The 23,444-nt window shown below is 40.2% G+C and overlaps 3 protein-coding genes across 5 annotated transcripts; all 3 read right to left on the bottom strand.

Annotated features, from left to right (window-relative positions):
* Nucleotides 1-41: 41 nt before the first annotated feature.
* On the bottom strand, nt 42-4,316 carry LOC147798891 (triple QxxK/R motif-containing protein-like). 2 transcript variants are annotated; one of them, XR_015425643.1, is made up of 4 exons: nt 4,183-4,316; nt 3,564-3,722; nt 1,116-1,755; nt 42-1,064 (listed from the first exon to the last, which is right to left on the bottom strand). XR_015425643.1 is itself a non-coding variant. In XM_087138072.1 (3 exons), the coding sequence occupies exons 2-3, from the start codon at nt 3,708-3,710 to the stop codon at nt 1,669-1,671; spliced, it is 234 nt and encodes a 77-aa protein (XP_086994198.1). In that variant the 5' UTR covers nt 3,711-3,722; nt 4,183-4,316; the 3' UTR covers nt 42-1,668. The 2 variants fall into 2 exon arrangements, 1 of the variants encoding a protein (XP_086994198.1); XM_087138072.1 differs by having other exon boundaries at nt 42-1,755.
* A 1,735-nt stretch (nt 4,317-6,051) lies between these two features.
* LOC147798890 (uncharacterized) lies at nt 6,052-17,792 on the bottom strand. Its single transcript, XM_087138061.1, has 7 exons — nt 17,380-17,792; nt 16,935-17,020; nt 15,652-16,370; nt 13,220-13,315; nt 9,681-9,836; nt 8,290-8,339; nt 6,052-7,836 (listed from the first exon to the last, which is right to left on the bottom strand). The coding sequence occupies exons 3-7, from the start codon at nt 16,298-16,300 to the stop codon at nt 7,756-7,758; spliced, it is 1,032 nt and encodes a 343-aa protein (XP_086994187.1). The 5' UTR covers nt 16,301-16,370; nt 16,935-17,020; nt 17,380-17,792; the 3' UTR covers nt 6,052-7,755.
* Nucleotides 17,069-23,437, bottom strand: chtf8 (chromosome transmission fidelity factor 8). Of its 2 annotated transcripts, XM_087138069.1 has the most exons (4): nt 23,293-23,437; nt 22,078-22,188; nt 19,749-19,869; nt 17,069-19,010 (listed from the first exon to the last, which is right to left on the bottom strand). In XM_087138069.1, the coding sequence occupies exons 2-4, from the start codon at nt 22,086-22,088 to the stop codon at nt 18,705-18,707; spliced, it is 438 nt and encodes a 145-aa protein (XP_086994195.1). In that variant the 5' UTR covers nt 22,089-22,188; nt 23,293-23,437; the 3' UTR covers nt 17,069-18,704. The 2 variants fall into 2 exon arrangements, with proteins under 2 accessions (XP_086994195.1, XP_022096105.2); XM_022240413.2 differs by lacking the exon at nt 22,078-22,188.
* Between the last annotated feature and the right edge of the window lie 7 nt (nt 23,438-23,444).

Raw genomic sequence — 23,444 nt, 5'->3', positions numbered from 1 at the left:
GACTGGGACTCAACTCCTGTGACTCACCCACATGTAACACATTGCCATTTCACCCAGATTTTTAATGATGCGTTTATTTCATCAATTACCTAGAAATAGAGAAAATACAGAAAATTTGAAGAACATCAGTGGAATTTAGTTAAATGACACAGACTACTTCCATCATCCATTTTATAATTAGTTTACAAACAGAAAATGAAAAATTCACCTTCTTAAATATTTTTTTTATACATCTCTGTTTTAAAGAGAAAATAGGCAAAAATGCCTCATACAAAAAGGAATTTTCTCAGACATTCAACCTCTTGAAAGTTACGAAGATACACAATCTATGAATTTGTATAAATTTTATACTATTCACTTATGATTTTAAGTACAAGATAAAAATGCATCTTCGTTGAATATGGAAGACAAAAATGTTTCATTTCCAAAAGATATATATCAACACCCTCAATAACCTAGGGCCCTTTATTTGCACAGGATACTCTGCTACAAGTACCCTACTTCCTGCAAATCATAAAGGTTAAATGTCAGAGGTCAAAATACATGCTCCAAAAGTGGTGCATGTAGTCATATTGACTGAATGCAGTTCAATTACCAAGTCCATCTTAGCCCTGTGTAGAGTTACATGGTTCTTGTAAAGCACGACATAAGACTCTTCTTTCGCTTTCTCTTGATGACACTGATTGAATTTCTCCAATGACTGCTCTTGTACTGGACACCTTTCTGAATCTGGATGACGACCATGAAAGAAGCTTAACTATTCCTTGCAGAATTTATTGAGTAAACCTGTATACGAGCCGATGACAATTTGAAGCTCCAGTTTAGTCACAAGGAAACAGGGTTCCTGCACCTAAAGGACAATTAAATTCCATGATTTTTCCATGACGAAATTATGAAAATCCACGACCCAATACTGCAATTTCCTGGACTCTGGACTTTTAAAGTTGCAAATAAAATCACACATTTTTGCACTTTATAACAGAAATCACACACAGTGTTTGAAAAATTCCATGATGTTTCCATAATTTTAGTCATCTTTACCAATTTCCATGACTTTTCCAGGCCTGGAAAACGAAAAAAAAAATTTGCATGACTATTCCATGACTTTTCCAGGCTGCAGGAACCCTAAGGAAAAGACGATAGACAATAGCATTGTCACAAATCATCCCAATGACTTAAGACTGGATAACCTGTAGATATTTCATTAAATGTCTGATTCTTTTCTGCTTGTAGTGGAGACTTAGATTGGACCCAACAAATATTTTTTCCTATGCCTGTCAATTGGATGAATAAAAAGTTCACGCTTCTGTCTGCTCTCCTCCAATGCTTCTAGAGTTACACATTCTCACACAACCATTAAAGTCTCAACGTGAGTCATTTCATTGCTTGAGGCCAGTTCACACTTATTGCAAAAACAAACACAGAGGCAAAACTGTGACATCACATCAAATATTTGTGCTGCGAGCTTTCCAGTTGGTTTCAAGTAAAGTATAAACTGTCCTTTTGAATGAGACTACAGTTCCAGCATTGAAAAACCCACTGAAAATCCCTTTAATTCATCAATCATTTCAGACAAAGCATCTGGACTCAAGAGTTAGAAAAGCTCTGAGACAATGAATCCTACTAGTTCTGCAATGAGGCACAACGTGATAGTAGTTGCTCCACCTGTCATGTCTTTGGAGGCATTTGTAAGTAGAAGAACATGTAGATGAGGCACACTACAGCACACAGGGCGAGCATGACCAGCATGGAATCCTGCAGTGTGTAGAGAAAAAAAAACAGGTACATGTATTAAGTGAAATAAAGGCTCAGCCAAATATTCAAATGATCGAATAGTTGAATGACAACTGTCATCGTCTGACAATTCATTAAATTCATTTAAATTTAATTCATTAAAGAGAATTTGTCTGACAAATGATTAAATGCAGCTCATTGAAAAAGAAACAAGAGCACGCTCTTGAATAAAAGTGGAGTTCTGATCTAAATATTTTTTGTGTTTTTGTTTTAGTTCAAATGGTAGTTGTTTATAAATTATGAAGAAATACATTAATGATTACAAATTGCACTTCCGTGTGTGTTGAAAAAATCTGCTACTGAAATGTTTGTTGACCCAAAGTTTTCTCCAGTGACACGAAATATTTCAGAAAGAAAAGTCACCTACAAGAGCAATGAATAAATGAAATTGCGTTGGCCTAGAACAAACAAAACAAACTGTTTAGCAATCACACCGAATAAGGGCCCACTTTGTTCGCTTTGCTCCATACAGAGTTCCTCCATGACATGGTATCAGTGCTCAAGAATGTTAGCAGTGTTCACTGGTAGTACTCTGTCACAGGTTGCGTAGTCATTCAATTACACAAAGAATACTCAGTTATTGCCGCAACATTTTTTTCCATAAGCTTTTACAGGCAATGTGGTGCACTGAATTGGAATGGGGAATGCCTGCTCAAATATCCCATAGACAACTGAAACTATGATTACATTTTAGGAGAAATTATCATTCGGCTCAAACTTCAGGCACCGACATCTTTGCACAAGCTTAGAATAACACTACACATGTATGAATATAATCTTATAACTGACATCATGTCATGCTAAAATCACACGAGTCACTCATTTGTGTCTGTTCTGTTGTAACTCTAAACTGATTTGTTTCATTTGTTTCCACTCGGGCACAATGTCAGGCTGAAATTTAGAGTCCATGCAATGCAATTATTGAACAAAAGCCCTTGAAAATGCAACTCTGAGTTTCAATTAACCTTATATTCAATTTTTGTTCCATGTTTTCAAAAGTATTTCATTTCTTGTTGGTTTTTATGGTAATGCACATTCCATATTCATGAGCTAACCTGTGATGTCATCCCAGATTTAAAAAAAGGGCAAATCCACAATCTTGCATTGATTCGTGTGCAACAAAAAGTCATTTTGCAGTCCCAAATTTATTTTTCTGTTGTGAGTCCCTGGTGTGTAAGAACGTACCTGTGGTGAAATGAATATTTTATAAGTTGCAAATAAATTTAACTTCACACAGTTTCCTGAGTTTGTCAGAAAGGGCGCCAAGAACTGGTTCTAAAACATTTTGAAAATAAGAAAGTAAATGTTATGCAAACATGAAAGCTGAGGCTAAGAATGACAGATTACGGTCAATCAATGTATAACTTCAGAATGAAAATCACATATAATCCTGGGTATTTTTGCAATTTTTTTTAAGATGTGCAATGCATTCATAGTAGACAATGAAAGTGTCTTCACAGCTCCGATCCAGTGAAGAACTTTATTTTTGAAAACTATATAAAAAAAGCCACAATCATGCTGCATGTAGTCAATGCTTCCAGAATTAATTTATATCACTCAATCCGACATCACTCCATAAACATACAAGTGCATACTGTTCAGATTTCCACCCATTCAAAAGTGCACTTTTCAAACCTCTAAACCCACAAAGGCTGACAAGTAGTGTTGATACACTGTAGAAGAGTTTAAAGATGCAGAAAAAGTCTAAGAAAATAATCATTACAGCCTAATATGGGGACCCTTCAACAACTGGCTACCTCCACCCTTACCCGAAAGCCAGTGCTAGTCTTCCTCCGATCTGCCTCTCGTTTGGACCGGATCAGATCTTTCTTGCTGCGCTTATAGTCCTGCTTCCCAATGTTCTTGCGATACTGATCTACAGGAAGTGTACATCTCTGAGCATCTTTCTTGCCCATGGTTGCCAAGACCTTTGGGGCAATGACACATTGAATTCTGAGCTGCTCAATCATTTGCTGCATAATTCCTGGAAAAGTAACCTTGGACTGCTCATGGAGGAAGTCCTTCCTCCATGGACTGCTGAACAAATAGGCCTATAAAATAAAACCTTTTGAAAAAGGTGCACAATGTGCTCAGTTGTCATTCATCCGGAGAATTTGGAAAATTTTATAGTGACTCAATAATGTGTGTACCTTCAAACTACGTTATTTTTTTTTTTTTTTGTTGGAGAAAAGTTTTTTGGGTCAAAATTTCATCACATCCAACTGGCGCAATCGTGCTTATCGTCACGCGTAATGATGATCGTGTATACTGTCGACCATCACAGGGGCCTAGGCCTAAATAAATAATACTCAAGATAATTTTAGTCCTGGTCAAGTATGCGCAGGTTTTTGACAAATCATAGCAACGTAATACTTTTGAAAATCTCACCTGACATTTGAGTAGCCTACAGCTAGTTATTCTTAACCAACCGACATGCTGGGTCACTGGATGTTTTCACTGGAGGCAGCTTCACTTGTATACTGTACTTGTACTTCCACGTCAATAATAAAGTGCGCCCTCAAGAGTAATGCCTAAAGCAGAAAAAGTCGCGCTACACTAATTGGGCCGTTTTCCATCACTCGATTCGGTTACGTTCAGGCTTAAAGTGTTTTTTCACTTCCTGACTTTGATGTTGTAAGCGCAATAGTATGTCTAATAGTGCCACGAAACATCAAGTAGTATTCAAAACAGGTAAGTATTACAGTTTCTTAATCTAATTTTAAAACGCTTAAGGCCCACAATCGGGGATTAGTTTCGGAGACAAACCTGAGACGGAGACGAATTGAGTATTGGATAAGTAAATACGCGCCCATAGAAAAAAGTCCACACACTTTAAATTTCAAAATCAGACAGATATAGCGCCACCCGGTGACTCTCAGGAGGAGGTTGACCTCGCGTTATTTTTCACTGGAAATTCAAGATAATGACCACAAGTTCAATTTCTTTTCAATTTCATAAGGGTTAGCCACGAAAATGTTCTTTTATTGGCCCTTGCCGAAAATGACCCCGAAATAGTAGTCAAAGTGTGCGCTCAGATCTGAATGTTGAATGTAGCCGCTTGCTTCTTTGCAAAACAGGCCAACAAGTTGGAAGTTGAAGTAATGTACCCCGAGTTGGAAGCTGCAAGTCCCAAATTCGGTATTATAGCTCCCTGTTATCGCTCTCGACTATGGAATATCTTGTATAAATAAACCATGAGATCACAGAATGTTCATGAGTTTGCACGTAGAAATCTAGCGATCTACTTGAATGCACCCTTAACGCACATTCAGTACTAAATGAGCATTGTGGTTTATACACTGTACATGTACATGTACGCTACTAAGTGTAAACAACGCACACACTTGCGACAAGAGCCATACAGACCTCTTCACTAATAAATTCATAATTATGCACGCATGCGCACAAATGGCGTTGGCGGCGAGAAGTGTGACAGGCCGTTGAAAATGTGGGGGGTGGGGGCAACTTTGATTATCATTTTCTCTCAGGTTTTCTGGCTTTGTTCAGTTTTCTTCAGAAAATCTCATTAAGGTTGGCTCCAAGAACAATAATGATGTAATTTATACTACTTATGATGGAAGGGGGCCATCAAACGGCGGTCTCGTGCGCACAGGAAAAATGTCTGCGCCCAGTCTGGAGGCGTCAAAACTTATCATGCGCTTTAGTATAGCTTTATCGATAAATCTCTACAAATGCCAATCATATGAATGGAATAACAAAGACAACACTGAACCCCCCCCCTGTTAATTTTATCCCGTAGAGGTCAACCCGGGTCATAAAAGAATAGGAACTTAAGAAACGAGTACATCTTAAATATTCGATGTTCCAAAACATATTGACCTTTTTTGTGCTGGGGTCTTCGGGCGAATGAAGGATGCCGTAAGCCACTCGATCATGGTAATTTGAAAAGCCGGGGGGGGGGGGTTCTTACACCATAATCCACTAGGGATCACTATATGGCATACAACCGTACATCCAAACGGAGTATTTAGAGGTTTTTCTTTTTCTTTACAATTTTTTCTCTCTTCTTCAGCGTTGTTGAACACATTCAGGTTGCAGAGTCGGAAAGATTAAAATCCGCCTTAATTTTCTGGGAATAATGCAACAGCTCAGCCCCCGGGTCAAGAAGTTGGGACATGCCTCCAAGCCCTCTGGGATTTAAGGCCCTGAAATGATTTCCCCATCACAAATTCATAGTATAATGCTACGAAGAAGTGCTTACAAGAACGCACGGTACGGGTACACTGGACCCACCAGTAAAAGGCACAGATTCAAAATAGACCCATTTTATTTAGAAATGTTCATCATTTATCACCAGTTTAAAAAAGCTTACGATGGTCACATCAATCATGCTCCTCAAAAAGAAAAGCTCAACTTTTAGAATGAGCTATGAAAATACATTACAGGTTACCGTTCTGTGGACTACGTGCCAAACACGGTGGAACTACTTTTAAATGGGTACGCAGTTGTGAGACCACTAAACCTTAGCCATTAACAGACTGATCCATTTAAGCCCTCCCATATTATAGGACCAGCCATGAGAGGGAGGCCATACCCCTTAACGTCGAAAATGTGGGTGCAAAAAGTCTTCCTAGAGTTTAAAACAGCACAGCATCAGAGACCACTTTGACGACAGACGTTTCTTTCGTGCAAAGACGTTACACATCTGTGCACATTCAGTTAAAATTAGTCGCGCATAATCAACGGACACGCGTGACGTGTCCTTCGTTGATAATAGAAGTTCACATAGCGCTATCCGCAGTTAATGCGCTGAGTCCACGGGTTAGTAAGTGTGCACAGGAATCCCCATTATTATAATACCATGACACTATCTTGAGGCTTCATTTCTTGGTGGCAATTCCTGGCGATTCCTTCCCTCATCGACTTTTATCCCTTTGACCTTAAGAAAAGTTGAAAAACTAAAAATCTAGAAAACAAAGAAATACAGCTAATGTATTTTGTCTACAGCTGAAAATGAAACTTGGGAAAGATGACATTACAGGGCCTAAATACGCACATTTAGTATATAAAAAAGCAACTACGAAATGGTCACTGAATACTGAACTTCGGTAACATGGTAATACTGCACGAATGTCCATAAGCCCGTCTCCTTTAAGATTGATGGTGGAACCGAGAGTCCGGACTCCACATCAGTAAGGATGTTAAGCTAAAAATAGATGCTGACGGTGGCATAGCTTGATATCAAGGGGACCGTATCACAAGGTTATTGGGTACGAATGCGAGAGACAAACTGCTACATTCCCAGCCTCGCGCTAGAGTTCGTCAAACTATTGATAGCGGCGTCAAAATACAATTAGCAATGTTGCTCTCGCTTTTCAAAAAGAATGCTGACACAGAAAGCAGTTCTTTGAAGATTGTTTCAAGTATTGCACAAGTCTACTAAACAGCTCTCTCCGACGAACCTTTGCGTGGATCCTTGTCATAACTTGCATGCGACAGAGAGACGCCGCTTCCATCCAGTACTCGGCATTTTTCCCTGTGGACACCCCGAGTATTTCGAGCAGAGATTCATCCTTGTTCCCAAACAACTTTCAACAAAGCTGTATAACAAACATCGTAGTCTGTCACTTCATTTCTTCATTCTCGAAAACACCTCTAAATATAATGATTTGTACCACGTTTACACTTTGTACCATAGTTAACACAACTCCTGTCAGCGTTTTCTTTTGTAATTGTAACCTGGCAAGTTCCAGTCAAAACACTTGTCAAAAGAACTACGTCGTCAGCCAGTGACGCAATTGTAATTCCGAATACTATGCGTAATTTTTGACACAAATAAATGGACAGATTGGCTAAAAACAGAAAGACAGCAAACTTGATACATGGTTCTTTTTTTACATTGATCTGCCCAAAATTTCAAAAAGGTAATAAACCATTGACGTCCGCATAGGCTATTCAAATTTCACTGAGGAAATATATGCCGGATCCTTTTGTTTCCTTTCATATCTGCAGTTCGGCAGAGGTACAGATAACAGATCGATCCTGTTGGTCGACTAGCTTGGCCTTGGCTGTGAAGTGACCCTGCATCAGCAAATAAGGGGGAAAAATCAACTTATTTGAATTAAAATTGTTAAAAATGTCTGGTTATACTCGCTGAAATGTTTTGACACAGTTTGACTGCCACTAAAAATCAGTTGCGTTTCGAGGCGAGCTAAATTGTGGTGAAAAAGAGAGGCTGCTTCTGAGGCAATATGAAGGAATTAATATCATTACGACACGAGAGCGCCTTCAGTTTGCATGTGTGGCCTCGTTTTGCTCTGAAAGACAACGGTAAAGTTGAGTTCAAAGTCAAGTATTTGGTACCTTTGGACCTTTGGTACGCCCTCACCTGTCGATAAGAAGTAACATCAAAGGGTCATGTCTAGACACATGCAAGCTATTCAAGTACACTTTCACGACTGAAGTATTCCTTTGTCACTTTAACCTTACTCGTGACTTGACTTGTGACTCAAATAAAAGTTGTAAAGAACTTACGCTGGGGAGGAAAAACGGAACATGCAGCTCTTTCGTGTAGTACTTGGTTCCTGAAACCATAAACAGTTTACCAGAAGTATAGCATTACACTCCAAAGACTTGAACAAAAAGACGTCTGGACACTGAGTTCTGAACATTAGGGTTTATACGCAAGCCGAGCAAAGAACACGTTCTGTTCGAGTACGTTTCGCTGGCCAAATGCAAATTGGTGTAAGCACTTGAAATTAAGTACACATTGTACCAGCTGCACATGTAATACGCGCATTTCTTCCTCTGGCTTCTTCTATCAGAACAATGACATAAACCGTTTGACCTATCCTGACACATTAGATCACTTTGCTTGACGGTCCGAAACACCGCGGACCCTCTCATTTTATGCAGGTCGGCATGTCCAGTGGCGCGCCCAAGGTGGGCCAAAAGTTTTTCAGTTTTCCCCCAAAACAAAGATACAATATATCTACAACTAAATCTTGTACTATAGCTCTGATATAGCCGCACATCCAGTCCAGTCCCCCGTGGCGCAACGGGGGGGGGGGCTTGAATATCATCAGCTGTTTGGGAAATTTGGGGAGTAAATTTCGGTCGGAGGCCCCCCCCCCCACACACACACATACTTATGATAGGCCGTGTCCGAATCACTTGGCTACGGCCGGAAATTACACACAACTCTATGGGAACTCGCCGCGGCCACTTCCATACTCTTCAAGCAGCAGCCAAGTGATTCGGACGCGGCCGTAGGCCTACATACCTAGTGTGGACATTCCTTTGTTTTCGTGCAGTTAAGAAAAAAGCATGTTTCTTGAACTGGGAGCACGATTTTCAGCTGGATTTTTGTAAAATATTTCCTTGACTGTTTCTTTCCCTTTTACGACAGATAATTCTAACTCCAAAATGTCTCTAAACTTCTTTTTCAGAGAAGGAGAAACGTCCTGTGGAGTGGATATTAAGTCCGCAGAACGTCTTTCCTTCCTGAACAAACTTGTGACTTGTGAACAAAAGACGTCCACACGCACGTATTCACAAGTCCACACTGTATGTAAGGTTAGAGCACCCCCCATACACACACACATGTGTAAACGCCTTCAATCGTGGACTCCCTATTGTTCCTCTTTTGTTCATACTTGAACTTTTTCAGAAGACCTCCCATATGTTTTGTACACGTTTTCCAACCGTGGACCCTATTGTCCCCTATTGTTCTCGGTCCACGATTGAAGGCGTTTACACACTCACACACATACGACAAATCCTGGGTACGCCACTGGGCACGTCCATGGGTTCCTTAAGGGAGCAATCTTTGAAAGATCGCAAATTGGCCAATACCGTAATTAATGGATCATTTCGCAGTGTGTAAATCAAAAGCAAATTGGTGGTATTCAAGCATCCGCTCCCACCTGCTGCCATGGGGCAGTCGAAGAACGTGTCTCTCTCTTCGCCTGGTTCCAGCTCGGTATCGTCATACAGCGTGCAAATGTCCATCTCTTTGTCATAGAATGACATCTCCCCGTACATGACATGGGCCTGAATCAGGCCGGACACAACTGGCTCGTCTAATACAAAAACAAGCGTAAGAGAACACACAAGCTCATGAACAATTATGTGTTGGGCACAATCGGTTAATATGCATGATCGCCCGATCACGCTGCGCGATTGGCAGATGTAGTAAATACCTAACTTAACTTCTTGCACAATCGCGAATAAGAAAGAAAAGGCAATTGGCTGTAGCTAATGGTGAAATAATTATCGTAAAAACATGCATTAAAATTGATAGACCGCGCAAAGATCGAAGTTGATCGCGCAGATCGACCAATCACCCCCAAACTTTTATGAAATTTGACATTGTTATGTAAGTTTACTGGCACCATGGAATATGGCTAAAAACACACACTCCAACAAGCAAAAAACCAAATCAAAGAAACCGGACACGCAGCATTGAGCAAGTCAAAAACAGATTCAAGAGTCACTCCCAGGATTTTTGTCAGCATAGCACTACGCACATGCACCTGCATTGGGCAAAAACCCAAACTCAGATTTGGACACGGCCTCAGACATTTTGTCTTAAGTGCTGTGCGCTGAAGTCTCTAGAGGGGCATCCTAATCCACGCTTTGCCTCTTCGCCATGTAATTCCCTCGACCTTTCCGGTACGATAACCTTCCTTCAAGAGCGCCGCGACCGAACTTAAATGAGGGGCACCGTACAAAAGTGAGGAAATTTATTACTAAGAGGCCACCAGCAAAATGCACCAAAAAACCAACCAGCATCCCATCCCGTCATGCCCGAACACTTCGGGCATCTCATCTCAGCATCCCAGCATCTTGGTTGTACTCTAGGCTATGCTTGAATAAGTCCAGCCAACTTAAATAACCCCCTGTCCGCCCCAGTAGTTTCCGGAAACAACACTCAAAACGTCGCAACGTTTCTTACCAACGGCTCCTCCCACAACTAAATTTTTCCCCTTAAAAAAGATGTTGCTTCCATGGAGTGTCCGTGCATACTACTCTGTACACAGAATACCTTTGTTTGGCGCTCTCATGCCACCACTGACTCATACCATAGAGCTAGAAACACAGCAAAAACACCCCTTCCGGCAACCACAACTTAATAAACCGATTTCTGAGAGTGCCTCAAACTGTCCCCCTGCCTCTCCAGCTCCCCGTATGAGGGAAGTACTGATAATTCAATGGTACTGATCAACCGCACAGTTAAGAACAGCGGATGACATGCACCGGGCACGGGATGGCAACATACTGTTAATCAAATATCATTAGCATACACAATTTGATACTGGGTTATTTGATATCCGACAATGCGTTCGCCCGAAAAGATCGGCGCGGTCGAGAAAACTGATGAACAGGGTTTGGCCGCCTGTGACAAGGCCTATACACACCGGCGGCCCTCTTAGTGAGTTGCGGTGGCTCTCATAAATGAGTAGACGGTACTTTACCAGAGATTGATGCAAGAACTCGTAACTCTACTTAATTAAGCAACTGTTAGAAATGACAAAAAGCCTAACGCCCATCAATTGTGCCTGCCTTCAACCTTATACTGAATGAAAATGGAGACAAGACTTAGTGACAACTCTACGGTGTCAAGAAAATGTGTATCCAGGTATGAGAAAAAAGACGGAAAAACTATCAAAAACTATCACATACGCACGTAAAGGTAATGCGTAACCATCAAAAAAGTTTCTTTTTTTTTTACATATAGACAAAATTTGTCGCGTAGTTATTATGTACGTACATTCGTAGTATTTTCAATCCCTGAAATAAACATCATGAGAAGACTGAAAAATTACGTGTCGAAATACAGTCTACAGACTTTCAACTACAAAACCATTAGATCAGAAGATCACATCAAATAATTTTACAGAGCGCCTGCACCTTGTATTGAATGCCCTGCAACACAGACTATACCGAGCCACTATCATGGCAATAGCAAACATTAAATTGATAAGAAAACAATACTTAATATCTTCCAAATTGACGCACCATTATCTAATCAAGTGTCCGGTGTATTCGTTTGGGGGATCACATAAAGTGATTCTAATTTGTACGGTATCTGAAATAGACTATACGGGCGGCTTGGTTTTTTCTTGTCAGAGATACGAAAAATCTGTTATTTATTACGGGGTTCGAAAACAGACAAACAAAAATCTGGAAACTCTTCACTGTGGACCAAAGGTTTAAAAACACCAATGAGGTTTTCTTGTAAAGGCCGGAAAAGCTAAAAAAGAAAAAAAAAGTAGCTTGATGTGTCTTGTCTCTTCCAAACATTCTCAGCTCGTATGACCGCTCTTGGCTGATTTATTCTATTTCAAATATTTCCCCAAGGAATGACAGAGGAAATAATATACACATTCTAAACAAAACTAGTTACCCCACTCTACATTCTACATGGATTTAGCTCCAAGACAATTGCTTTCATGGAACTATAAACATTAAGGAGGACGAGACTGCAATAACTATAAACGTTTCCAATTGGACTTCCTTTCATTAAAAAAGAAACCTACTGAAGAAAGCTTAGAACTTGTGTGACAGTATAAAGGTGAATTCATCCTAAGCTCTCGAGGAAGATACGTGGAATATATGAATATTATAATTTCCCAACTTCGACTCAAAACGCATGTAAGTGCTGATATCAATTTAATCTTCATTTTGCTATCAGATGCTTCAAAATAACATTTATCATGACTGTGAGGTACGTCTCAATGGCTGGGAACAATTTGCACAACAAAAATTCATTTTTGAACACTGTCGATTGTAACGCCCTTTTCTCCATCATAATGGAAGATTCAGAAATAGTTTAACATACAATACCAGTAGACAATCTAATGGCAACTCTCTGCATAAATCTACGATTCAAACTTCAGATCAAACGCATTGACAATCCTGATTCTCCCCAATCTGTGCGACTGCAGATGTAAGGGTGCAGACCACTAATTCAAGTGAGAGTTTCTGGCCAGCTCATTAGCATTAAAAGTGCCCCCACGGTATCTTTTGAAAAAGGAGATTGTTTGCCCTAAAAATGGTGAGATTGTGTAAATCCTTTCCAGGATCAACTCCCTGGGTCTTTGAGCTTTCATATGAGAGCAGAAGGGCTAAAAACTACGGTTGAAAAATGGTCCTAAGTGCCCGAGAAAGTTGAGGGTTGCCACTTGAAAAATGGCTGCAATCAGACTTCGGAAAAATCACTTTTTGGGAGTGATTTTGTTTTGTGGGAATAATTAAAAATGTAATTGGTTAACCCACAAAACAAATGAAAAGAAATTGAAAGATAAGTGATCAGACAAGAATTTTATTTGTGTTTCAGAAATCTCAGGGATGTTGGCGTGCATGCTATTGGGCCATGAACACTGCTGATTTTACACTGTTTTCAATGGGGCTTGAATTAGTGGACTGTACCCGTAAGGTTGATGTGTTGAATGTTTCTTACCGAATGTGGTATTCATGACGACGACTACTTTCAGCCCTCCTCTGTCTTCGTCTTTCATCAACAGTATCTTACCGACCTCTGCTGGATCAGGGTCGTCTGCAGAGGAACGGGACAATAGACCTACGCTGTGAATGAGCGTCACATATAGACGGTGCACAATAGTTTATTTTCGAGAAACTGACTTTTTCATTTTGGAACGTTGCAGGGACGACATAATACCTCGTATACATGTACATACATTTTGGGAAGGAAGTCCAGTAACCTGTGGTTTACCAATGCCCAAGAAAACGGAGAACCATTCCTCTCACGATTTGCGGGGGGGGGGGTTACTTTCAAATCTAAAGGCTATTGTGAGATTCTTGCAACTGCGCATTAATGTCTGTGGTATCTCACAAATTCCGCCGAAATGTCCACGAGACAATTAAAGACTTATAGGACTAAGAAGAAAATGTGCAATCTTTGAGTTTGACCTTCCTTCATGCATGCACCAATTATATATTATAAGTTGAAATGGATCTGAGTTGAAATAGAGCCAAATCCATTCATTTATGCATTTTGATTCATTCAACACTTCCCTTAAACCTTGCCACAGGAACTCCCTTTTATTACACACAAATACATGTACACAGTTATGTATATACCCTACATGGACGCTCCATATGCTTCCAATGTAGGCTCTACTGCACTGTTTGCCTAGATTTGCTTCTGCACGTCCACAGAAAAATTTCTTTCAACCAAAGTCATTGCGTCGGCAATTTGTTCAAGTCTCGTCCCAAGTCACGCCACGAGATTGTTTTCCATGTCAAATAATCTCAACTTGACAAAAGCAACTAAAGTCTCGCTGGCGTCAAGCCGGCAATTTGAGTCAACGAACTTTTCCTAACCCTGACCTGTCAGGGCCACGTTCAATGGCGCAAGACACGCTAAAGGTATACAAGTATGTACAGCACACGCAAATGGGAATGGCACTGCATCGTGCCCCGACTGTGGAACTATTTCCGTGATATAGTTTCGAAAATAACGAGTCCTGGGAATAAAGCAAACATGTAAACACGTCCTTGGTCAAAGACGACAACGCACGAATACAATGGAACTGCAAAAGTTACCCTTGGCTCCTCCCCCTCCTCCTCCACAAAAAAGTGAAGAAAAAAAAAAGAAATTCGAAAAGAAAGTAACGAAAAAGGAACAATCAAAGGGATAAAAATCACGAATGTACTTGACAATACCTTCAACTTCTTCCGTCAAGGAAGGATCCAGAAAAAAAAAATTTCGGGAGGCCAAACTTTTTTTTGGAGGGGGGGGGAGGAGTTAAACATTTTTACATGTGACCTTTTCTGGCCTTCGGGGGGGTGTGAGGCTACTTTTTTTTCATTAAATGGGAAGAAAAACATGACTGAAAAATCGCCTTTCTCTGATTTTTCAGAAATTCTCATTTTTGGGGGGCTCCTTAGTTCTTAGCAGATGGTTTTATTGTCAGTCCCCCCCCCCGAAAAAAATCGTGGTTACGCCCAATAACTCACAGGCAGAGGCGTAGCTAGGATTTTACTAGTGGGGGAATCAAAGGGGGCACCAGCATCTTATGGGGGGCACCAGCTTTCAGTGGTGTGGTTTTTTGGGGCAAGTTTATGTTAGCCTTGTTCAATATCCACTCATCCATTTTTTTCGGGGGGGGGGCGACGGGAATTTGTGGGGGAACGTGCCCCCAAGACCCCCCTGTGGCTACGCCACTGCTCACAGGAAGAACAAAAGGAAGCAAACAAGGACTGCGAACTTTTCAGTTACGAACGCAAACTAAACCCATACAAGTATTCATTAATTTTCGTAGGGAGCCTGCGCTTGTGCATCGATTCAAAGGGTAATAATGAAAGTCGTTATCAAAACATGATAAAAACAAAATAGAGTCTTATCGTAATGGAAAAAAGCCCTACATTGTATCCTGTGGTGTGCAGGTCACTGATTTGTGCACTGTAAACAGGCTTGACTTCTTGCCTCTTCTTTCAAAGCAAAAGCATCAATCATTATGGACTAGGCTATTCTTAAATATCGTGTAATGTTTTATTAATCTTATTGTTATGTAGAAAACTTTGACCCAGTTTCATTTCATTGGAGAACAAAATAAAAAAAAAACTACAGGTGGTGGTTGTTAAAGCAACAACCACAGAGCTGTTTCGGATTTCAAGTTGTTTAATAGGAAAAAATAAATATAAATGAGGTCAATCAGATATATAAAACTACCAAAGTCGACTAGTGGAAGAAAACGTGTACAAACCCTACGGGGAAAAGTCTAAGAAAAAAAAGTTTAACGAAAACAAAAGCTGTTTCGCCGAAATGCCGAAACAGTTAAAAAAAGATCTAGTTTAGACGGCAAGATTTGTTTGGATGTTTGCCCCGAGGCTGTACACCCGGGGAGAAATCTCTGGATCACCGCTTACCACAGTATCCCCACATGGTGCCCACGTCCACCAAGTTGTTGTCTGTCACCCACTTATCCCAGTCGAATCTGGGATAGTCGAGGTGAGAGATTATCTTGGATCTGCCACCACCGTCTGTATCTGCGCCTCCTTTCTCTCCGTTCATGTTGACTTCTTTGACATCATCCTTGACACCATTTGCATTTTCAGATGCTGCAGTGGTCCTCGCAGAAATCTGCCCAACTGGCTCTTTGGGGGATTTTTCCTGTTTTTCCTGATCCGAAGCCACGATGACATCAATTAAACTGTCGATGTTCACCACTGCACGGGCACTGTCGTTCCCGTGGGGATCGTTTGCCAAGGAGGAACCTTGACTTAGCAAGTCATCTTTGGGATGAGTGCCCTGGTCCCTTAGAATTTTCTCCTTCGTCCGCTTAGCTGTGTCGACCTCCTGGTTGAGGATATGTCTGGAGCCGTCGGCCGAATTGGACTTGGACGGTCCGATGTCGTTCGAAAATTTGGGTGGGCCTAGCTTGTGAGCAGAGTTATGGGCGTTGGCCTGAAGTGTCTCGTCCGCTGGTGGGTGGTTGAAGAAGGTAAGATACACGCCTACAAAGGCCAACACGGTGATCATGCCGCACGCGAAGCCGCGTTTGAATGTCATTTTCATCGTCTGGAAACAGTCGTCGTACGGAGAGCAAGATCAGAATGTAACTCCGCTGTGGAACACTGTCATGGGCCTGGAGTAGCATTACAGGAAGTTTTGAACAAATTTAGATTTCGTTTATCAAATAACAAACACATGTAATTACAAGCAGGAAAATGATCAGATAAGGTGAAACCCATAGCAAGAATTTATTAAATTATTTCAAAGAACCTATCCCTATTCTAAAACCCATCAACTTGATGACAACGAATAGCTCTCAAGTTTCAAAACCGGGTCAAAACCGTTGCAACTTAAGGTGCAACGTTACCGGGGGTGAAGGGCAATGCCCCTTCGCCCAAAAAGGTTTCTTTCTTTTTTCCCAGATAAAAGGCCATGTTTTGGGTTTATTCAGATTTCTTTCCTTACAGAAGTGTGAAAAGTCTTACGAATGCTTACATGATAAAAATTTCAAATGTCTGCCCCCCCCAAAAAAATTTGTTCTAGATCCGCCCATAGACGTTTTAAATCGAATTCATGAATTGGTGTTCACATTAGATAGCAGTGACAACGAAGTCATGGTAATGCCCATGAAAAAACCACAGAAGCGCAAGTGCGTGTACCATTGAGGAAAGAAGACGGGTGTACATTGTATACTCACCAGTGTGCGTGCCCGTCAACATGTTTTGTGCCAAAACGTCCAAGTGCACCACATTCGCAGCTCCTGGGTTGAACACATTTCTAAAACTGAATGTATGTCAAACAACAGACAAAAGGTAACCAGGGGACTCGAAATGGGCAAGTTGCAACTGTGTCAAATGCCGTCTGCAACGTTTATTAAAAAGCCAACTTGTAACACAAACAGAGCAACTTGTTGATCTTTCATCCTGGGCAGTGATAAGGGAAACAGCTGATCGTTTCAGTCCAAATTCCGATTGTTTCCCTGCAGTTTCGCAATGCATACATTATTTTTCTACACGTGAACCCATGAAACGGATTCCCGCTGACATGTGACACTTCAATTGCATTGGTTTTGTTGACCGATTTCTCCTCGAGCTGTTTGGAAATGATACAGATGTAATGCTCTATGCGCACACTATACTTACACGTGTATTGCGGGTTGTTTTCTTTGCTCTGCCAACATTGTATGTAAATTTCTGGAGGGGTCAATTCCACGAAAGTTCGGCCGTGAGCGTATTGTGCACGAACGGCACTCGTGATGTGTATGGCTTTGGTTTCATCGTGGTTGACCGCGGATGTGACCGTGACAAATTGACCGCTCAAGAGGGACTAAGCATGGAAAAAAATCCGGCCAATTATAGAAGCAGCTTTTGCCGTCTGGTGAACGTTAACAAAGCGCTGACGTCCGAAACCTATTAACGTGTACTAGGCTTTCGAGTGCGGTTCACACCATGCATTCCTATCAACTCAAGTACAAATCCGAATAAATGTTCTTTCCAAAAACGGAATATACCTTTTGCTAGTGATTTTCATTGTATCTTTTCATCTTTGTGTTCAAAATAAGCCACACAATATCACCAAAAAAAAAAAAACAAAAACAAAAACCATACAATATGATTTAAAAGTGAGGGGTATTGGCGTCGCGGGGGATTAAAGGGGGCGCCTCGCCTTCTCCAGAAAAAAATGACACAATAACTCCCACCCCCAACATAATACCAAAAGAAAACGAAAAAAAAAATGAAAATCGCAGATTTTGGTTTGGGGAAAAACATTTTAAAATTACCTCTTCCACTGTTTAAGGTTTATAACTTTGTTAGAGATGAAGCCCCCCCCCAAAAAATACTGTGTGCAGATTTTTTAATTAAAAAGAAAAGTTGATTCCTTTTGACAGTTTTTGTGGTTTGATTGGCAGGAATAGTTTTTTCCACCAAAGCAAGCGGCGTGGAACCCAACATCATTTTCGTTAACAGCCTATATATATAATAATAAGCCTATACAATAATAAATACAAGCCAGTGATAAATATGGCTGGTCATTAAGAAGCGTACTCCTACGTAACAGTAATTCCGATGTCACACTTTTAACTCACTCGGTGATCCAGTGAATGACATGAATGTTATTTGAAAACTTTGCTGCAGCTACTTTATTCCAGTGTTGGATCCCTCGTACATGAGTACGAGAACTCCAACACAAGACAAAACACATCCATCACGTCCTAATGTCAACAAGTTCTTCTTGTTAAAGTCCTCGTACATGAGTACGAGGACTCCAACACTGTTTATATTTCTAAAACTGCGTGATATTTAGTTTTAACTCAGGCTAACATGAATTCATCCATCTTCTTAATACTAAGGAAAAGCCTAGAATCAATTAACAACTATACAAGGAAATGATTCTCGGATTCCAAAGATCGGAACAGTCTTAGCGCAAAGTCTCCAAAACCGAATACAGTCAAATTTAAACAACAGTCTTAATGACCCTTCTTTGGAACATAGGTGATAATAGGTTTTGGTCGAGTCCTGAAAACAATTTTCCGTTTGATGGCGGCAGACACTTTATAATGAACTTCTGTCTTCCCCCCTTCCTCCTCTTGTGCCACAGTTGCTTTGGTAACCACATCTTCATCTTGGTCAGTTTCCATAGATACAGGTGAGTTGTCATGCTCAGTGTCCTTTGGTGTGGGCTTGGTGTTTTTTATAAGAACGATGTAAGGTTTGTCCAGGGAAGACACCTTGCCATACAAAATGTGATGCCCAATAATCATGATCGGTAGGCCCTGGAAAAAAAAAAATGAACAAACAGATAAATAATTTGACAAAAATAATGTTTTGGAACTCTCTATTCAACATAAATGAAAAACAAAAATAAACAACTTTACACACTATCAAATTTGATTTGATTGTTACAATTTGATCATCAAACTATATGAATTTCTAAGAGACTGGACAAGCATAAAATTCTACATGTAAATCACTTCGAAAAAGAAAGCTACCCATCTACACTCGTGAATTCCCCAGCCTGAATACATCTATAAAAATCTTCAAAACTCATTGCCTTCAATGGAATGTTTCCCCAAAAGCAATTGCATTCATTGGAAAATAAACCTTTTGAATGGGAATGACCAGTAGTCAATTGACACGTGGACCAACCAGGCCTGGCTAAGGACTCTGACATCCCACTTCAGGGGGCCACCCCAAAATGTCATATACATATTTGTTCCAATTAAAAAATATAATCTTTGTCCCACCCTCTTAATTGATTCACAAACAATAAAGTTAAACATTTCTTGGGCCTAGGACTTTCTATGACCTTAATCCAGCCTTTGGCAGAGCTTACACTCCTATTTCGCATTTCGAACATCTCTTGGATATTCTACATTTAGATTTTAATTATGACTCCCAACTCATAACTGCTGCCTTCTGGTACATTTCTAAGGCCCTTTTGAACAACAAACAAGCTAGGTTTTTTGTAAATGATCTACATATTTGGTAAGCTGTTGCAAATACACATGTACCTTCTTGTTGAAGTGGAGGTCCCCAATAAAGTTTCCTGCAAGTTGTTCATTGCCGGAGCATTCCAACTGTCCTTGCATCTCTATCAACATCCATTCTGGAATGCCACTTTCTGGGCTGGCACTTCAAAAAAAAAAGAATGTGAGAAAAAATGGCATCTTTTTCATTTGAAGTGTTAGTGTTTAACCCCCCCTCAAAAAAACAACAACAACAACAAAGGTTTAGCAACATGTCTCCCCAGTTCCCCAGTTATACCACTGGTCAAGCCACAAGACAAAACCCATCCATCAGGTCATTTTAGTCATCATAAGGTTATGATTTTGACAATCCTTATTTGAACCCTTTTACTGAACATGTAATATCTACATGTATCCTTATTTGTAGGAAATCCTAGAGCTGGATTTTTGTTTCGCTCAATATTTGAAGTTCTTAAAAGGTGTGTATGAGTCCAGAATGTTCATTGCAGCCTCGAGCAGTCTTGCCTTTATATAAGAGTCATCTTTAGGACAGCCTTGCCAGAAAATATGACAGTCTTGCTAATTTTGTGATAAAGAACTTGGTTCTAAAAAGTAAGGATTACTATTATTATTGATTGTAGTCAAAGTACAAAAGTGGTCTGCTTGATAGAAGTTGTGCTTATTAACAAGATGCTAGTTCAAGGGTTTTATCCCTAGCACCAGTATGAGCTGTGTTTCCCTAAATAGTTAGTCAGAGGTGTGAGAGAGTGACAAATGAATAAAAACAGCTGAAAAAGGCATAAAGAAGCTGTACTGTGAAAATCTCCTGTACTTTTGTACACAGCCAGTGAGCAAAAAAGCTGACATCCAACCAAAAAAGCCCAAATCAGCTAAAAAGCTGAAAAATCTCACCCCTGTAGTTATCTGTCATTGCTTTTAATAAAGTGAACACTTCTCCAAAAATGAATGAAATTTCACTTTATTCCATTTCATGCAGAGGAGGAGTTTTGTTGTTGATTTGGTTGATTTTTTTGCTTTAGTAATTTTTTTGTTGTAGGTGAAGTTTGGAAACAACATTCCTAGCCACTGACACGTGTTGTTACAACCAGGCTACAGGCATAGAGATGTACGTATAAATTGACTAGAGTGCTTTCTGTGCTAACTCCCTGTGCAAAGTGAAGCCTATTGGGGGCATCCATGCTTGTGCACAAACCTATGGAGAACTTCAAAATGTGTACTGCTATTAGACCTGTGTCTGTATATTGAACAATGTGTCAACAAAGCTGATAAACCAACCACTTACACTTGAAGGCACAGTAAATCAGTAAATGAGCATTTGGTTTTGCTTGGTGAGTACTGCAAACACGTGTCAATCAAATGATAAAACACAGGCTATATGTTATTAGAATTGAGCATTACATTTAGAGTACATAATTTGGAATTTGTTCCCTCTTATATTATGTTCTACAAAACTAGGCATGAATCCAATGTGTCTGCTTCCAGAAGGCAGCAAAACTTCTCAGCCTGGGGAATGACGAAATAGGGCTTTCGAAAATGAAACTATATGGCTACAGGTTAGATTGAGGCTGCTGCCTGCAAAATTCTGGTTTTACTGATCAAAAGGGTCTGTAATCTCCACATGAAATGACCATAAAAATAATCCAATGAAATTGACAGAATGCCCATGAGTCACTTCTAAGCTAGCTTGTGAAAGCTCAGTGACGGTCATGACAGTGTGCTTCGGTAGGCACTAATTTAACTAAACAACATTACCAGTCATCACTTTAATTAACACGGTGACTAGGAAGGGCAATAACACTTCAGGGTGCATGACATATAACGGTGCATGTAGTTTTTAATTCAACTCTCAAGATCAAGAGTCCATTTGAGTAATAATATAAAGAGGTTAACATCAGCAAATGCACTTTCGCAATACCCGTGTACAGTTAATGCAAGTCATGCTTAGATGGAAATATCCAACCCTATAGGCTCATTATATCTCCCCATGCTGTGAGCCAACAGACAAATCAGATGAGAATTCATTCCGAGGGGCCATTTACACTAACGCAGTTGTCTCAACCTGAGCATGCGTGAGCACTTAGCCAACTGACTACTGCCTATATTGGTCTAGGAGGAATTTCACGCGCACAAATCGCCTGCGTGCAAACGGGATGGCCCCCTGGCTTCTAATTTTGGTGGTCAGATTTGTCTGTAGTGCTGATATTTCTATCTACGTGATGATTAGAAAAGCAAGTCCATAAGTGGTAATGCATTGGGCATCTAAATATGATGAATTTCCTTCACAAAATCTTTTCAAAGGCATTTCCTGAAAGAATTCCATACACGGACGCTACTAATTATTCCCTGCACTAACCTATTAGCCATCTGAAAGCAATAAAGTGTCCTAAAAAGTCAAATTTGGCAGGGTTTGTGCACAAAGTGCAAAGTGGCGTTTGCTGTGTCCACATTTTCCCTTCCCAGTGCACTGCAATAAATGACAATTAATAATAATAATAATAGTGTTTATTGAAGAAACGCTTTCCATACCAAGCATCTCAAAGCGCAGTACAATATAAAACAATATTAAAACAATAAAATAAAACATGCACAATCATATCTAACTATTAAAATTAGTTAAAATACTCATTAAAAAGGAAGGTTTTCAGACGCCTTTTAAAACCATCATACGATTGAAACTGATACACTGAAACCGGCAGATTAGGACAACAGCCTGGGGTCAAGCGAAAATAACAAGTCTGGTCATCATGGTCCTTAATGTTAGAAGGCACCTCATCGTGCCCACATAAACAAGGTCATGGTAAAGGCTGGTCCATACTTGGTGCAAAACTTCGGGCACAAAAGTGAATTTGTGATGTCAAATTCAACATGTTCAAGTATTTGCGCTGCAAATTCCCACAAGTTGAACACATTTCAACTTGAGCAACATTTTACTGCAAATATCTTGTGACATCAAATCTGCTTCACTTTCACGTTTGGCTGAATGGATGTGAACTGCATTATCCACTGTGTTAGTTTCTGGAACTTGGTCATGCCGGTCTGGTTGAAATTATCCATTTGGGGAGTAAGAGTACTAAAAAAAACAGCCAAAGCTCTGACGTAAATGTTTGCCAGTTCCTTTTTTGGACGAATTTCGCTGATTGGATAATACCTTATTTGCATGAGTAAAAGACAGAGTTTAATTGGTTTAAAGTTACAGGGGATGGGTCTGTTAGACAGAACGGCAGTATACATAGTAACATACAGGAAATGCGCCATGTTTGTGCATGTCAACACGACCATCTCTTCACACTGATGAAAATAAGGTAAGATTGGAAAGTCAAATTCTTCTCCCAATTTACTCCTCCAAATGCGACCCAAATTAATTAGGGCCATGGCAATCAAGAGAAACTGCCCTAATAATACTCTTTTTCAGGGCAGATCTTTATTTGTAAAAGTAACTAAAAACAAGGGGGTCCCCCATGCAAATTCACAATCCCCCGCCGGCCTTCCTCCGTATAGCTAGCTGGATTCGCCACTGAATCATTTCAGCGCTTGCGACGTGTTTGGACATGGACATACGTATACTTACGCTTTCACTACTAACTGGACCATCTTAACTGCGACAAATGTATCTCCTTTCCATGCAAAACTGTATGATTTGTGAAATATTTCAGAGTAAACTTGGCAAGACTCAGCGCTCGATCAGTCTTTTTCGCGGGAAAAGTTTGTTTTGATGGTGGC

Source organism: Acanthaster planci, linkage group LG06 (assembly GCF_054643075.1).
Source record: "Acanthaster planci isolate LZ-2023a linkage group LG06, COTS_SCS, whole genome shotgun sequence".
Classification (NCBI taxonomy): Eukaryota; Metazoa; Echinodermata; class Asteroidea; order Valvatida; family Acanthasteridae; genus Acanthaster; species Acanthaster planci.
Note: the sequence above shows the minus strand (reverse complement) of the source record. Positions and strands in the feature narration are given on the sequence as shown.